Genomic DNA, 17396 nt, shown 5'->3' with positions numbered 1-17396 from the left:
ATCCCTGCATTGTCTCTATGGAACGTGGAGCACAAGAAATAAGGCAGGGAGCTGGAAGGAATTAGGAGCAAGAGCATCCCCCATCCAGCACCTCAGCCTCCATCTTCCCAGCACAGCTCCCTTCTCCCTCCAACTGGTTTCAATGCACTTATTTTCACAGCACATAATAGTTTTCAATTAATTATAATAACAAAGATGCTGTTAATGACAGTCCAGAACAAATAGTTGTGGGGTTTTTTTTGTCATCAGTCTGCAAAGACTTCATGGCAAAATGGAGAAGCACCTTCCTGTGTAGGAACAGCCTTTTCAAAGTCATGATTTCAAAAAAGCCAGATGCAAAATAAGGCTTTTAGAGCAATACAGGTGGTGTAAGTGGGCAACACAGGGAAAATGGGTTTGTCAAAACTGAGCTATTCTCAAGGAAAAGAAAGCAACTCACCCAGAGCTGATCATCCATTCCCGGTGGGTTCTTCTTAATAAAAGCACCATAATATGTAGCAATATTTCGGTGGTGAGAGTACTTCTTCAACATGTTAATTTCTTGTTTGATCTCTTCCTCTTCATCCTGGGATGAGGGGAAAAAAAGCCAGAACAAAACAGTGACAGTAAGAGACAGCATTTCACCCTAAGACAGCATTTCACCAGCGCTGCTTCAATTTCCCTGTGTTACACTGGAGAGCTTCCACACGCCATTTCTGAATGTCCCCTCCTAAGTTTCCTTTTATTCATATGTGCTCTGACATCACATGTTCTCGGCCCAGCTTTTTGAACAGATTCCTTTCTACTTCTTATCCTAACATACATTTGTACCGTATTGCTCTGAAGCTGAACTGTACTTGCATTAGTCCTGTCATGTATCAGCACAGCCTCCAAGACCTGTCAAGGAGTCCACCGGGATGTTTTTTAAAGCATCCTGCACAGCTGTTACTTCTCAGGCTGTGGAGCAGTGGTTACCACCTTGATGTCAGTGAGTGCTGTCCCAAAAAGACCAGAAGGACGGTTGCTTTTCTCCTTTTCATCTCTCACTTGCTTCATCTTGCCTTCAGTTTCACCAACCAGCACGTGACAATTACAGGTTTTTCAGAGACAATTCAGGAAGGAACAGTGGAGGAAAAAACCTCCAATTATATCTTCAATGAGAACACAGAGAGCATAAGCACCAATGAGGGCCAAGAATGGGCCTAAGGGTTATAAGAAAAATCTACGGACCATTCTGAAAGACCACTGTAACCTCTTCCCTTCTAGAAGTCCATATAATTTTGCTAGTACTTGTTTGCCTGGGGAACCAGGGAAGATAACACTTAGATTATCAGGCCTCTGAGATATTCTCTTATTGAAACGCTCTGTAGCAGAAAAGCAACTGGATGCTCAGCCCTGCTGGAAGCAAGGAGGAGCTGTCAGTGCAAAAATCCACCAGCTCCCTGCATACCACTGGCCAGGTTTTTTGCCATCCCTCTGCTGGGTCAGTCTCTGCTAAGAACAGAGAAGAGCCACAAGGATGCTCAGTCTAAGGTTTTATCTCGAGCCCATTTTTAGGCTGAGTAATTCAGAATGGGGGAAAAAGGTGAAAAAGTATGAAAGTAATATAAATAAACCTAAGGAGTGGAACTCAGGATGTGGCCATGTAGCCAGGCTCCAAGGGTGACATAGGAGCTCCATGCTGGCGTGAACCTGCTCTGTTACAGAAGTCATGACAGAGGCCTACATTGACACATGTGTGCTACCTTATGGACAGGGTTGTCAGGCCAAAACCATGCAGACCTGGCTTCATGCCTGGGCAAGGATCACAGAAATGTTGCTGGAAGGGACCTCTGGTCCCCTCAAGATCCCCAGCTCTACCTCCAGCTCCAAGCAATACTACTGCCAACAGCCACCACCAGCAGTACATCTGGCCAGAGGGGTCAGAAAAAGGAATTATCATAGCAAGCTGTTGTAACCACTCCAAAACCCCAAAGGAAAACCCAGAAAACCCACAGACCATGTTCTGTTGCCATGCTATGCCTCCATCAATTGATTCTATTAGATCAGTGTCCGGGAAGTAGGTCACAGAGCATGCAGTAGAACCAGCCTCTGGAAAATTAATCTAAGTTCTTAATTCACAGTCACTGCTCAAACAGATCAAGTGCTGTAATCTGAGGGCCTCTATGCCCCAGTCTTCCCCAGCATACACATAGCAACAGCACAGATGAGTTAAAGGATTGTCTTCAGGAATCCGCTGGGGTTTTAGTGCAAGGGAAACGTTGGGGTTTTCACTGTGGTCATTGCAGTGGTCTTCAGGGGTTAAGAAGAAGCAGAAGTTCAGTAAGGGTGTGTTTTTCTGTTCGTTTTGTGTTGTGTTTTTGTGTGGTGTTTGTTGTTTGTTTGTTTTTTTAAGGAAGAATGACTTTGAGAATTGATGCATTATATATTAAAAGAAAAATTAAAAATAACAGACATGTTTTAATATAGCTGGAAGCAGCTCAAGAGGAAAATAATTAAATAGCCAAACAACACATTTCATGCCAAATATCTGATTTACTGCCCTGGACATTCACTTCAGCTATTCAGAGAGAGGCAGGAAGCATCATTACTGTTCTCCCTAATTAAATACACCTACCTGCAGGATAGCTACAGAGCGGTTATTAAGAAGGATTCCAAGCTGAGACTCTATTTTGGAAGCAAGAGGTTTAGATCATGGATATTCACTCAAAGATAAAGCTGAAAGTATCAATTATAGAGCAGGGCTGGATTTGGGCTATCTTTCTTCAGAATCCTTGCTTGGACTCACAATAGTTGAAAAGGCACTGAACTAAGTGTTGACTCAAATGTAAGCCCCTCTTTCACCTAAAAGTAATATTCTGATTTTTTTCAGCTTAAATTTGTTGTAACCTCAGACCCAACCTCGTGGGAATCTCAGTGCCATTTATGGTGGGTCTGCCCATTGCCTTACAGCCCGATCCACAAAAATTAGACGAATGGTACTTGTAAACATTGTAAGAAAACAGAAATTCTTTCTGACTTATTTCCACACGTCGCTTCACCTTTTAATACAAAAAAGAACCTGAGCGAAGGTCCTGTAGATACAAACACCACACTGTAACATCTGTGGCACTTCTACTACTACTTCTACTATTGTTTACATAGGAAAGAGCATTGGGATACATAATACTTGCACATAAAAAAGGCCTTATCCAAGAAAAAGCACTTTCACGTGACTGTGCATCTGTTTAGGCCTTGAGGGATCACAGCAATTCTATTCATTTCTTCTTCTGTGGAAAATGGAAAACAGGGCAATGGTGAAAGCACTTTTTCTCCAAAATCCTGTTGCTGGATCAGTAACTTGCAAATTCTGGGTTTTCTTTGTCTGAAATAACTTTCAGAAAGAGCCACATTTCTGAGAGCGGGACGTTGCACTCTGTGTCTCCAGGATGCACAGCAGCACTTCAACTCACACAGCAAACTTATTCATAGCAATGCCTGCATGTGGTTTTGTCAAACAAAAGCTTTTTGCTTAGAAACTCGGATTTGGATAAGCTGACATGTTTTACCAATGCAGGATCACACTGCTACAGTTTTGCTTAGATTTCATCAATACACTCAAAAAAGCTACTGCTGCAACTGGATGCCTCACTGCTCCAGCATAACACCATTCCATCTCAAAACTCTCCTGCATTTGCTTCCTTCTCCCCTGTTTCAAAGAGTATTTGCTTCCACAGCCCCCCACAAGTTATCACATACAGTCCCCTTTCCCCTCTTATCTGTCAGTTTAAAGATGCAGGAGGGGGAGGATACGTTACCCCGGTGACGTCCATAACCTTAATAGCAGCAAGCTGTCCTGTTTTAACATGACGACCCTGCAAAACAAGAAGGAGAAGTTTGTTTATTTTGCTCGTTTATTTGGCAGTGTTTTGCTCGCAGTAAATAATATCCTTAAACAATCTCCTGGCTCTGGCAGCTTTCACCCATTTTTTGTTTTTGTTCAAGAGCATCTTCACAGCAGCCATGATGGGAAAGCAATTCCCTCCCCTTCCTCCTGCCATTACAATTAATTAGTAAAGGGCCTTCATTGCTTGTTGCATTTTCCTGGCAAATGAGTGCTGGGAATACCCTATAATGCTCAGCCATGCAAAAACAGCTCCGGGCCTCTCCTGAGCACAGACCATGACTCGGCTGTAACTGGTCCAGTGGGATTATGGAATTACACTCACTGAAGCACCTATATGGCACTGAATGTGGTCTCCTCATGTCCCTGGCCACGGCACGGCCCCGGCCCATATCAGGACACAAATGTATTTCTTTGCCACCGCTATGCCCCCAGGAGACAAGGCCCAGCTACAGAAGATGCTAAAGATCCACAGGGGCATCCAACAGAAAACATGGGGGAAAAGACGAGCCTTTCCCAAACAGCAGCCCTGCAGCAGCCCTCTGCACAGCCCGACCCTGACCCAGGCACCGGCTGCGGGGCTGATTGGGCAGCAGCAGCGCTCTGCTTGCTCTGGATATACACCTTCACCAGGAAGCCAATTCACCCAGCAGGGCTCCTCTCTCATTTAATAACACCATTTACACAGCCTGAGCAACCGCATGTCCTAACAACGGGAAGAGAGTTTTATTTTAAGAAGTGCCCAGCGGTGTACGCAGGCCTGAGTGTGCCTCCTCACCCCCAGCCCAGCACCCCAGGGCACAACTCAAACACCCCTCATTCAGACCAGAGCACCATTAGCTATCATCTATTTAGACAGCCCGACCCGCAAAACCAAATCCTCCCTAAATCCATCCTTGTTTGCTCAGCCAGGAAGCTCCCACACTTACTGAGTCTTTAATTAAAGCCTGGGGAGCAGCAGCAGGGGATAGCTGAACACAACCACAGCACACTGACTCTTCAATAAAATGGAGGAAGAGAAGGGGAAGCATCTCATGGCATTTAAAGCCACGCGGTGTGCTAGTCATACCTAGCCTCTTTCGACATGCTGACACATTTTGGCTATCTAATTATCCAGAAGAAAGAGACATTAGTGCTGCCACGATGCATCCCACAGCACCTCTTTAAATGCAGCATGTGATCACATACTATGCAGCAATTCATAAATCAGTGTTAAGGCCAACGGTTCCGAAATTCAGGGCTGAATTCAAATGGGTGTTTACAGAATCTTAATGGCTTCTGTGCGAGCCAAACAAAGGAGAAACATGTATATGGTTTGACAATTCAAGTATTCCTTTGTTTCATACTTCAAGCTCAGAGTTGCTGCGTATCTTCGCATAAAACCAGTTTTTGTTCATGTTGCCTGTGTTCTCTTCTGTTCCCATTTAACCCTGATGATGCTCTTCCACTCATGCAATCTGCAGTGCAGAGAGGAGCAGGCTGCTGGCAGTGGGACCTCTGGCACTGGAGACTACAGCACAGCACCAAGACCGTGGCTTCAAACACTGTTTTGTCACTGGGTTTTCTCCATCCAGGTAGAGCTTCCCTGATACAGGTCAGTGTGTGACTACAGCACACACACTTGGTGTAACACAGACTACCTCCTGTCTTTGATTTCTGCAAGATTGACAGCACTGTTATAGTGGGACAGCAGCCAGGTTGCAGATGTAGGGCTGAAACTGAGAGATGAATTCAAATTCAAGGCGGGTCAGCTTGTGTTTGTGACTTCGCACTGTGAGTTTAAGCGTTAAAGAAGACCTGAATTCAGCAAAGCTAAATAAGAATTACCCAAAGATTTACTCCAGCTCGAGTCAAGCCCATCACTAATGCTTTCTGGGCCAAATGATGAGAGAGTCCCCATGTCACTGACATTCTCTGGACTTCCCAGTGAGGTCAGAGCCTACAGTAGGAGTCCAGCCAGTCAATGCTCTTTAAGCTAACTCAGGATAGAGACCAATAGAAAAGTCAACTGAAAAAGCTGCCCAGGCTGTGCAGAGCCTCGTGGTGACCCAGCATGGACTGACCTTAAAGCACCATTTGGGCCATGGGGCTGCTTTGGGTGCGGATGCTCCTCCCTGCCAGGGCACTGCAAGTAGAAACCTGAACACCAGAGGTGCCCACACCATCCTTCTCCCACAGATCTCTGCACTTCTATAAAGGGCTAACAAGCCCAGCTTTGCAAGCAGCCCTGTGAGAGGTTCAGGTGCCATCCTTTCTGTTTCACAGATTGGTAAATGCCGAAGCTGGGAAGCTGGGGAGCCAATCAATAGCTGTGCTCACAGCAGACAAGGGATGCCCAGATTCCATCCCTCTCTCACAACCAACACCCCATACACCTCTCAAAACACTTACAGATGAAGGTAAAAACTCAATGCTGTGCAAACATCTACTAAAACAAGCTAAAACACTTTGAAACTCCTGCGAGTATAAGTCATTAGGGACACTTAGTCGTGCAAAATACAGGGGAAGTGGAACTGATAGGTCTTTAGCTTGGAAACTTATAACAAACCCTTGCTTTTCATGTAGTTTGTCAGCAAGGGTGGGTTGTTTAGCTTCCTCCCTGCAGGGCGTTTCTCCTTCCAGCTGCACGTGCTGATGGTGACTCTGTGATGACCTTACACAAAAGCAGACTTTGGGGCCAGGGCTGAGCTCCACTTCCTCCATCCCTGCTGCATTCTGCACCGCATGAGCACTGTGTCCCTTCATTGCCAATTAATCTTTGCCTTCAGTTTGAGAAGCCTGGTGTTCAGCAAAAAACAGGTCATTATCACCCTACTGTAGGCATTGCTGGCTTTATAATACGGATGCAAACAGAACAGATACGCTGAAGAGAGGCACCGAAAATGAAAGTGATAGATACAATGGAGGAACAGAATTAGCATGAGAACCACACATATTAAAAGATTTCATGCCAGCAACAAGCCCTTTTGACAGCATTAATCACCAAGCACGTCCTGCACGCTGGCCACACAGAAACAGACACATTTGCCCCAAAGGCAGCAACAGCATCCCCACATCTGCACCCTTGACTTCTGTGCCCCCAGGGCAGCACCAGTGCTTGCTGGGCTTTGTCTCCAAAGTAACCAGGCTGGAGCAGGCAGCTGCAGAGCTGCCAGGCCACTCTTTGGCAACGTGTGCCATTGCTCCCAAAGCCAAGGCAGGTTGAAATTTATCATTAACGTGTGTCAAGTGTTAAATTGGCCAGCATGAACTATGCACTGCTGTAATGAAGCTACAAACAGGGACTGGGATAACAACCTTGAGCAAGAAAAGAGCCAGAAAGCCACTGTAATAATATGCTTTTACCTGATCAAAACTTATGTCATTTAAAACAACACCGGAGCAGAGAACTCTCCTACAGACACACTTCCCAGCATCGAGAGCAAACCACCTCCACCACTTTTTGGCAACAGCAGTAAGCAAGGCTCAAGGGGAGCAGTCTGGACCAAGTGAGAGGCATTCAGTGCAGCCCCATGCCCTCCTGCCTGCTCTCTGAGGTATGCTGCTGGCCCTCTGTCATCAGCCTGCACGTGGGAAAGGAGGTGAGCCATTCTCCAGCAGCCTGTGACATTTGGTCTTCTTGCTTCCATTGTGCTGGCTTTTCTTTTTCCACAGCATTGTCTCCTGGAATAGTATTTATTGTAGCCTTTTTACTCAAGTGCTTCCAGATGACCATCTCCCAGCGCTGCTGGGCTGCAGCGTTTAGTTCTGCATACAACTGTAGGCAACTCAGACCAATTCCCAGCAACTATTGACCAGGTGCTGAGTGAGCTGCTTCAGGCTTCTCATCCCTAACAGCTAAAGGTGCATGAGGACCATCAGCCTCCTAAAGCCCAGCACGGAACCATGGCATCAACTCAGTCCCGCCATGCGGTTCAAATCCCTGAACACCATAGCTTCTGGACATCAGCATGGGTTTATCTGCCCCAACCACCCCTCTCATACAGTGCAGCAACTGAAGTCAAAGAAATTCAAGAGAACGAAGGATCTCCAGGAGCAGATCCTCTGCCCCATTAACCACCGGGACTCTGTAAGGATCAAAGGACAGCTGCTGGTGCCACTGGTGGGTTCTCCAACACCCTCCTGCTCCTTTCCCCAAAGCAGGTTCAGCATCCAGCCATGTGAAACCTCAGCTGAGCAGCTCAATCTGCCTTCATCTCAATAAATATGGCACTGTGTGACAGACAGCGCGATAGCTGTGATGGTGTAGAACAAATAGGAGGAAACAGGAGCTACTAAAGCGCTCTTTGCCTCTCTGGATTTGCTGTGAAGGTTCACTTGGGTTTAAACCCACATTTCATCCTCAAGATTATTCAAGTGTGAACTTCAAAGCTGCCATGGCTTTTAATTAAACATTCATCTGAGCATAAACGTGTGCTCCTAATTGCTCTCAAAATGCTATATCAACTATCACTAACTTGATGGTGTCAAGTATTAAGACTAATTTCTGCGAGTGAAGCAGGCACCAGAAGTATTTCTTTAAAGGTTGTGGTCTCCACGGTGCGTAAAATGTAATGAACCGATACATTATGGGAACGCTGGTAAATGCCTTTAAACAGCATTTGATGCACTCGGGTTTTTTATTTACTAAACAGAAAGATCCACTGGAGCTCATTAAATTGGGTAAGGGTTGCTACAGGTCAATAGGAGAGGTCTACCTGTGATCAAGCAAATGGCAACAAGACAGCAGAGGTGATCCAGGGGCTCCAGGAGGGATTCAGCCCCACATGAACAGAGAAAGGCCACTTGCTATGACTACAGCCAAGCCCCAGAGCTGGGCAGAACACAGCAGCTGAAGGCATCCTCCCTCTGCTCAGCCTATAAACCCCACCATGCATGCATAATCACCACAGCAAGCATTTAATGGATGAACCACGGAGCAGGTTTAATGCTTTGAAGACAAACACTTAATATCCAGCCATTTTACAGTGCCATTAGTCCTGCAACACGTAAACACTAAATTAAGTGGGATTAGGGTGCTCTCACAAGGCACTTCAGAAATTCTGATGGTAGTCTTGATGGAACAGAACACCGTCAGCCCTCTCAGCTGAGAAAGCAGAACCCAGGAGCACAGCATGGGAGCAGCCTCACCTCCCCCAGGCTCTGTTTCTACATTCAAGACCTTCTGCAGCCAAGCACCCCGTGGTGAGCCAGAACTTCACACGGGTCTCTGCTCCCGCTCCTGTCAATTCCTAGTTTTCTCTTAGTTCAAGGCAATTTAGGGACTCAGTCCAAGAATTTTAGCACTAACACAACCCAAAATTGCATGCAATTTTTTTCCTGGGAAAAGCGCTATCACGGGAAGCACATTTACCTTAGTGTGAAGCCTGGAAAGCACCAGGAGGCAGCTAACAAACAATTTTATGGCCTGCTTCTACTGCTCAGGCCTCTGGCTGACAACCACAGCACCATGCACACGTAGCTCTTGGGAATGAGACAAGCTTGATTACGACTGCTCCAGATGCTCTCAGATAAGTGATGCAGACAGCACCCTGCCCATACAGCACCCTGCCCATACAGCACCCTGCCCATACAGCACCCTGCCCATCGCAGCCTCTCTTCTGTTCCACTGCATGGCAATGGCAAGGCAGCAGGCAGACCTGTGCCTTCCAACAGTGACCTCTGGCAGCTCATGCTGGACTGTGGGGTCAGAGCATTGCACTGAGCAGCACCCAACATGAGCCCAGCGCTGGGGCAAGCGAGCAGTGAACAAGGCAACAATGCTGCAGGGAACCTGCATTGCTCCTCAGCAAGGCATTAAGGAGAAATTCAGAGTGCAGGCCCTCAGTTTATGGAGTGCTAGCTGAAAAGAATCGTTATTTCTGTTTTACAGCACTGTGCCTATATTCAGTAAATGCACTGAAGCATCAGCACCACTGAAATACACCCGTGTTGACAAACACTAGAGTGTGCTACTCAATGAAATTACAAAGTGCTGGACGTGCATCCAAACTGTCATCCTGCATTAAATTAGACTGTTTTACAGCATCCAGCCCGATTCACACTTGGCTTTTATAGGGTAAGTGCAAGTTTATATATTCTCAGCTTCCCACTGAAAAGGATCTTGAAAGAAAAAAACAACGCTCAGCCTAGTTTGAAGGGGTTACATCTATGGAAAAACAGGCTCTTCCCAGTATGAAAATCTCCAAAACAAGCTGCTTTATGAACAGTGTGCTCTGACTTCGCACTTGGCTTACACATCTCTTACGGCTTATCTGAGAAAGTAATTAAAACATCAGATACTCTAAATATCAGGTCAGCATAAGCAAAAATGAGTCATGTAACAGGATGGGAAATATATAAAGTGTTTATTTGAACCGAAGCAAAATATCTGTTCAATTAATCAGAGCAATCATGGGCCAGTCGCTCTTGCCTGCACTTAACTACAGCACACAAAACTTCTGCCGTTCTGTGCTGCCTTTTTTGAGAGAAACAGCATGAGCATGACAAAGGCAACCGCAATGACAGTGCATTTCCCTCCAGCTTCACGCATTTCCACCTCTCCATCATTGCTCAGTTTCACAAACAGCTCTGTGAGAAGTTCCAAGCAGCCCTGCTGCCCCAAGGTGCTGAAGGACTCGACCAACTCAGTGCAATTCCCCTGCACTCCGAGAGAACTCCACCTCCTCCAAGTGCCTGCCTGAACCGGAGCTGCAGAGCAGAAATAACACATCTCAAGTGTTGACACTTTTTCCATTTCAGGAGTCATAAGAAGCACACACAACCGCTCTACGCTTTATTTTCTGGCAAAGGGGTGTTCCCAGAGCTGCCCCATATGCCCTCACCTGCCCTGCAGCAGCCTGGGGGCTCCTCCAGCCCCTTCCCTTCAGCCAAGCTGCCACCATCCCCTCCAGGGGCTTTTGGAGAGCAGGGACCTCCACCAAGAAGGACAAGCACAAGTTTTACTTCTACCCAAGCTTCCCTCACAACTATCACCATTTCCAGACTTCAAAGAAGCAAAATCCTGGAAGACATTGAAAAAAAAATAAAAAAAACTCTAAAGAGAAAGAAATAGAACAGATTTTTTATTTGTTCCTTGAGAAAGGCATAAATCCTCTCCCAGCACAGACATGCACAGGGCCGAGCTCGTGCTCAGACAGCCTTTGGGCTGAAGCACCTCTCACCCACTGTGTCTGCTTAAGGTCTAACCAAGGCATGCGGCCGAGAGAGCTGCAGTTCTATTACTGCAGCTCCACAACAGGTCTGATGACAAGGAAAGTAGGCAGCATTACTATATTATCAAGTTAAGCTGTTAAGTTGCATATTATTCACCTCCAAAACAACACACTCTGTTGCACATAGGTGAGTAAGGCAATAACAAAACACATCCCTAAGCCTGAAGTTTGCACTTGTGCCACCCCCTCACTCTTAATTCAAGGAAAGGAGACTGGAAACCCCAGCTCTGTCTGTGGCTCAGGAAGAACCAAGAGATTTCCCTCCCCCATGGCTAAAACAGTGAATATAAGAGGTCCCAAACCAGCACCAGAGGTCCCAAATTCCCTTAGAGTGGCATGTTTCTGTAGACAGCTCCTTCTAGATGTAGCTTTTGCCCCTTCCAATACCCACCCTGAGCCCCAGCTGCTCAGAAAGCACTCGATCCCTCTTTGTGGCACTGCTGCTGATAAACGAGCACATCAGGGAGCAGTGAGGGGCTGCATATCTGCTTCACCTCTCACATGAGGGACAGTGGAGTAATGCTGTCCACAAGAGCTTGAAGGTGCAGACTTTGAAGAGCCACACTTCATGCCAGAAGAAACCTTACAGCAAAGCCAAGCCTCAAGATGTTTCTGCATCTTGCAAGGCTTTCCCATGGCACAGGAACAAATACTGCAGGAGGCTGCCCAGCAAGTCAAAGGACCAACTCTGGGTTAAGCTACAGCCAGAGCCCCTCACCACCTCCCCCACCTCGCCATGCCCCTCAGCCCATCCCTTCCTTGTCCCCAGCTCCCAGGCTTCTCTCCCTGTGCTGAGCACACACATTTCTGCAGCTAAAAGAAGGCAGTACAGACTGTTCCCAGTAACATTAGTTCATGACAGCCATGTTATTACCACCCTTTAACACCCCCACTTTGCTTCTGTTTCTTACCACTGCTTATTCAACACCGCAGCATTCATAACTAAAATTAAATCTCCATTTAAGAGACCCACAAGGCACCCTTGTATGCAGGCCACGTCTCCCATAACAGCACCACACCATCCCTTCCAGCTGGGAAGCACTGAGCCGTGGAAGGAACACTTCCCACGGGGCTCTGACGTGTGCCAGGACCCCCTGGGTCCCACAGTGGGGATGCTGAGCTCTCAAGGGCAGCCAGGAAGGACACAGCCTCTTCCAAAGGATCAGGCCATCACCAGAGCAGGGAGCACCCCACTGCCAACTGGGTTCTGTGCAGCATGCAGGAATGGATGGATGGATGTCTTTGGGCAGCCAGCAGTGTCTTGTACCCTTCCCTGTAATTAGCAGTGTCACCAAAGAGGTTTCTGACACAAAATGTGCTCCAGCATCTAACAGGGCTGTGTTTCCATAGGCAAACTTTTACCTCTCTTTAATCCAGATCGGTAACAGTCTTACAAATCACAGTGATGGGGGGGGGGGGGGGGGAGGAGGAAATGGCCTTAAAGAGAAAACCCCACACACGCTGATGGAAATGTGGTTTCTTGAAACACCTCTTCAGTGCCATCTGTTTGGCTCCGGTTCTAGTTTCATAGTAGCAAGATCCAATTTTGGAGGTGGCATGTAAAGTGCTAGGTGGATTTCCAACCAACAACAGTGTGGAGAGAAGCACCCCCACAGACTGAGCGCTCCGCAGGATGGACGTGTGCAGAGCAGGAGGCAGCACTCAGTACCAGCTGTGGAAGCTGATTGAGATCCCCAACTGGGTTTATTCTTAGAGTTAATGATATTGCAGGCAGCAGCAATTGTATTCAGACACATTGCTGCGCATGTCATGGGCCCTCATGCTGCCAACTCTTCTATACCCAACACAGGGAGGGGACAGGGAAGGAGCACAGCTTCAAGCATTACCTAGGGGAGATTCTTCCATCCCCCAGCTCTGAGTGCGACCCACAAGTGGATGCTGACAGCTCAGCTAGGGAGGCAGAAGGACCAAAACCTACAGATTCCTTCAGCCTCTCTTGTCCCACTAACACTCAGATCAGTGTCAGTCTCACATCCCAGTTCCCAGCCCCTTGGCTGGCTTTAGGCTAGCTTGTACATTTAGGTTTCATGCGTTCACTCATCAGCAGCAAGGTTCCAAGGCCCTGTTTAGGAACACTCACTGCAGGAGCAGGATGGTAAAGGTATTTAGGTTCCATGAGGCTTTGGATGAAGTTCCACAGCTGCCAGGAGCTTTTAGGGTGACTTACATCTCAGCGTTAGGAAAAGCAGCATAAGAATGACAGAAGTAACCCCCCATCCAGCACTGCTGAGGGCTCCAGAACACAAGATGCTGCAGACCCTACTCATATAACAATATGAGGTCTCACACACTTGAAGGCAGGTGAGCATCACACTCTTCTATCCAGAAATACCTCCAGGGCTTTTGTCTGTCCTGAGCAGTCCTGACAGTTTACCATCCAGCCTGGCCTACTCCCAGTCACTTACTGTCAGCAGTCAATAAACATTTTGCAGTGCCTGTGTTGTACTGATTTAGAAGCCCCAGCAATGCCTAAAGCAACAGTATGTGATACCCATACCAATGCTGCTGTGCAGGACTGCATCTCTGTGTCATTCACTGCATCAAGTGAGTCAGGTATTGGGTGGCAACATTTTAGAGAGGCTTACTGGAAACAGGTGCCCAAGAAACACCGCTCAGGCCTTTTATCCTTTTATTTGCTTTATGTATGTCAAACATGTGTTTGCTTCTTTGTCTGGGATAACGAAGGGATTTTCTGGCTCCTGCCAAACAGTCCCACTGCGGCTTACCTCCAGGGCCAGTCAGCAGGGCATGAGCAGCTGATCAGCAGATTAAATGGTATTGCTTTTATAGTGACTCACTTTCCAAGCCTCCCCTCTCAAGCAGCAATCTCCTACCTCTACAGCAGCTGGGCAAAGCCTTTCTATTACAGAATAACACAGCCAGGGCATGGCCTTTTCCTGCCTTCCAGACAGCCCTGCAAAAAGGAGCTGGGACAGCCAATGCTCAGAGGTCCCGGCCTCTGAGAAAAGCAGCTCTGCAAAATGCAGATCTTGGGATGCTGGAGGTTTGCTAGGAAAGGAGCTACCAATAGGAGATGCCACAAAGCAAGGAGACCCCCCCAGACACACATGGTGATGCCCAGATGGGGCAGAGAGCAGAAGAGGAGGACTTTGGATGAGCAATAGAAGGTGACACCTGCACCAGGGATTGCACAGGGACAATGCAGCTTAGGAAGGAATGGGAAGAAGCCAGAAAGACCCGTGTGCCTTGCTGCATGAGTGCAGCACTGGCACAGCACTGAGGGAGCTGGGAATCAAGAGACTTCAGCCTGCACTTGGTTATCAGTGCAGGAGAGCTATCCAACTACTAAGTATCCTCTTACAAAGAAGTAAGCACAGACGTAATCGATACTGCGCAGTTTAAAAGCAGCATCTGAAGGCAATGGGTTTTACTCGCTGAGATCTGCCAGGTGAAGTGATGCAAGAGGATGGGATTTGTGTGATACCCCTGGCTAATCCAAACCCTGCTCAGGTTATGCCACGCTGCAGGCATTGCAGGAGGGGACCAAGTCCATGCATCGCATGGAATCAAACCCCTGACCTGCAATTCCAGCTGTGCTAAAACAGGAAGAAGGGGAAGAGAATGCTTTAGGAGCTGCTCCCCAGGTGCCTGCACATCCAAGGCAACACCCTGCTCTGCCATCAGCATTTAACCCTTTTCCAGAAGGATCAATGCTGGCTGAGCGCTAAAAGCAGCCAACACGTTACAGGCAGATTCTATATTAAAAATTCAAGATCCTTCCCAGCAGCGAGATCAAGCTGCAGGACACATCACAGCTGGTTTGCTGCTCAGCATTCAGGCTTTTGCTCTGGACCACTGCTTAGGAGATGGCACAGCAACACACTTGGGGATACCAACTTGTCCCTCACACTGCAATGCTGCTTGGATCTGCACATCCAAACAATAGCACTCAATACGCCCTTGCATTTCTTCTTTCTACTTTTCCCAACAGCTTTACAACGAACGAGCACAATTTCTTTACATTTGTAATTCAAATGCTCCTATGCAGCATTTCCACAAGAGAAAGTGCTTCAAAAGCGCACTGGAAATTGTAATTAAAACCCGATCTCCGTGAGATGAGTCATGTTTCTGCAGGCTTCAGACCTGGCCTCAGAAAAATACGCCAGCAGAGCACTGTTTACCAACTTCACATGGGGAGCTGCCAGCGTTTATCAGAGACTACAGGAACGCTTGCATAAATATTAGAGGCAAAAGATGAAATGAAGTTATTGCTGCTCAAACAAAGGGCTGGTTTACTTGGTGCACTGAGCCTGCTCCTCCCACAACCAAAACAGCTCTAAGACTTCTCCTGTCACTGGAGGACACCAGGCCAACCAGCAGTGCTGCAGCCCCCACTCCACAGGCACTTGAAGGGCAGCAGACGCTGGCCCCATGGGGTCAGGCAGCCCCTGCAAGCAACCAGCCCAGACACAAGCTGCTTTCTGCCATGCCAAACTTTCAGCTCTTATTTTCACTTCTCTCATTACTGCTCCCAACAGCCTGAGCTGAATGAAACCCAAAAGTGTTTCAATCTCCTCTTGCCATTGTAAAGCACTTATAAAGGGGACGCATCAGGAGGAAATGGCCAACGCTTCTGACATTCTTATGTGTGCCCAGGACATGGGGCAGGACCCCCATGGCAAGCCCTGTTCTCTGCAGCGCATCACAGATCAGACCAAAATCTCAATGCAAACAGCCCTGGGGCTGGGGCTCAGGTGAGCTGAAGCCAACTGGTCTCACGGACTGGTTGATCTTCAGCATCTCCCAGTCACCAACTCGAGTGCCTCTGCCTGTGGAAGGGGTGAGAAAAGCAGAGGAAAGGGACCAGGGAGAGACAGCCCAAGGAACATTCTTACCTAAGTGTTTGATTCCCTGCACACCCTTATCTCCACCTGACCTGTCCCAAGAAGGAATCACCTCTGAGGAAGATCACAGGGCTCATCCCATGCTCCCCAGCTCAGAGGGCAGCAATGAGCCCAGACAGAGAAGTATAGGGGTCTCGGAGGATGACAGCCTTTTTCTCTACCAGATCAAAGGGATCAGAGCTGCACAGGGATCAAGGAGAGCTCTTTTCAGTTGAGCTTGCAGCTCAATCCATAATCAAGACATCCACTTGCTATTGATCCATTCCAGGAGCAGAGGCAGCTCACAGCAGTGACACCTACAGGCTTTGAACCCAAACCTCTGCTCATTGTCTGTGCCTCAGGTCCTCCTCCTCCCATTCTGCACTTGTTCAGCCTCAGCCCTTGCTCTCCTGTGTCACAGAACGGCACACAGGTCCTTTGAAACAAAAGCACCCCCCTAAAAAACACTTATCTCACAAAGATGAGTTCATAATGAACAGGAATACACATTGTTAACATGCAAAGCACAGCACAGGCAAATGAGAAGACAGAGGTTTGTGCCACGTTACACATCCTGCAGAACTGTGCATGAACACCATCAGACACGAGTGTCATCTTAATACCAGGCATTGCAAGAGAGTCACTGCTCAGGGCACAGCACAGAAAGCAACGCACCTCTGAAGTTCATCTGCCATTCCATCAGTCATACGGAAACAGCAGAGCAGACAGCAGAGGGCATGTACAACACAACAACCCCATGGATCAGTTCTGCTCCCCCCAACGCCAGGCTCGTTTGCATTCAGCTGGGTACGTCTCACTCCTTCTCCTCCTACACTCACTTCTCAGGTTGGGAATAAGCACACCTAAAACAGATGTTTCCCCCTAACTCAGGACCTCTCCTGCTTTCCACTTGGTGAGCCGCCTGGCCCAGCTTCACTCCAGTTTCTCTGCAAGTTGCTTCCAGCCAAGCTCAATGCAGAGAGCTCACAATGCCATTGCAGATCCATCCTGGCAATTTAATTAGAAGTGAATAATTGTGGTTAATGCTCACAGCAGCGATGTGAGTGAGGAGTGCAGTCACTGGCAACATCAGCAGCACAAGCGACTGCGGAATGACTGCAGGAGGAACAACTCATCAGTGCTGCCTACAAGCTGTGAGCCTCCATGGCTTCGAACAAAGGGGAACATGAGTAATTTCAGACAAAAGAATGAGCCCTCATCAAAACTTCTGGAACGCAAATCTCTGAGCTGGGCTGGTATATAGGTGCTATAAGTCTCTCCCTTTTCTTTTTTAAGCTTTCTCATTTTGTTTCCCTCCTCCATGCTTCCAAATTCCTACCCTTCTCCAAAACAGATGAGCTGAAGAATTCCCCAAAGGCTGCAGTTCCCAGTATCTCTCAGATGAGAGATTTCAACAAGCAGTTATTGGTTACCACTCACTCCACATGCACCCCC

General features: G+C 47.6%; 1 protein-coding gene across 7 annotated transcripts in view; it reads right to left on the bottom strand.

The window, feature by feature from the left end:
- Positions 1-17396, bottom strand: part of TNIK (TRAF2 and NCK interacting kinase) — a 130694-nt gene that overhangs the window by 63280 nt on the left and 50018 nt on the right. For all 7 annotated transcript variants that reach the window (XM_072344143.1, XM_072344144.1, XM_072344148.1 and 4 more), the window contains exons 3-4: positions 3777-3833; positions 440-565 (exon numbers count right to left, since the gene is read on the bottom strand). In XM_072344143.1, the coding sequence (XP_072200244.1) occupies positions 440-565; positions 3777-3833 (183 nt within the window). The remainder of the gene's footprint in view (positions 1-439; positions 566-3776; positions 3834-17396) is intronic.

The sequence above is a fragment of the Excalfactoria chinensis genome, chromosome 9, assembly GCF_039878825.1.
Source record: "Excalfactoria chinensis isolate bCotChi1 chromosome 9, bCotChi1.hap2, whole genome shotgun sequence".
NCBI classification, from domain to species: Eukaryota; Metazoa; Chordata; class Aves; order Galliformes; family Phasianidae; genus Excalfactoria; species Excalfactoria chinensis.
The sequence above is the reverse complement of the archived record's forward strand: the minus strand, read 5'-3'. Positions and strand labels throughout refer to the sequence as shown.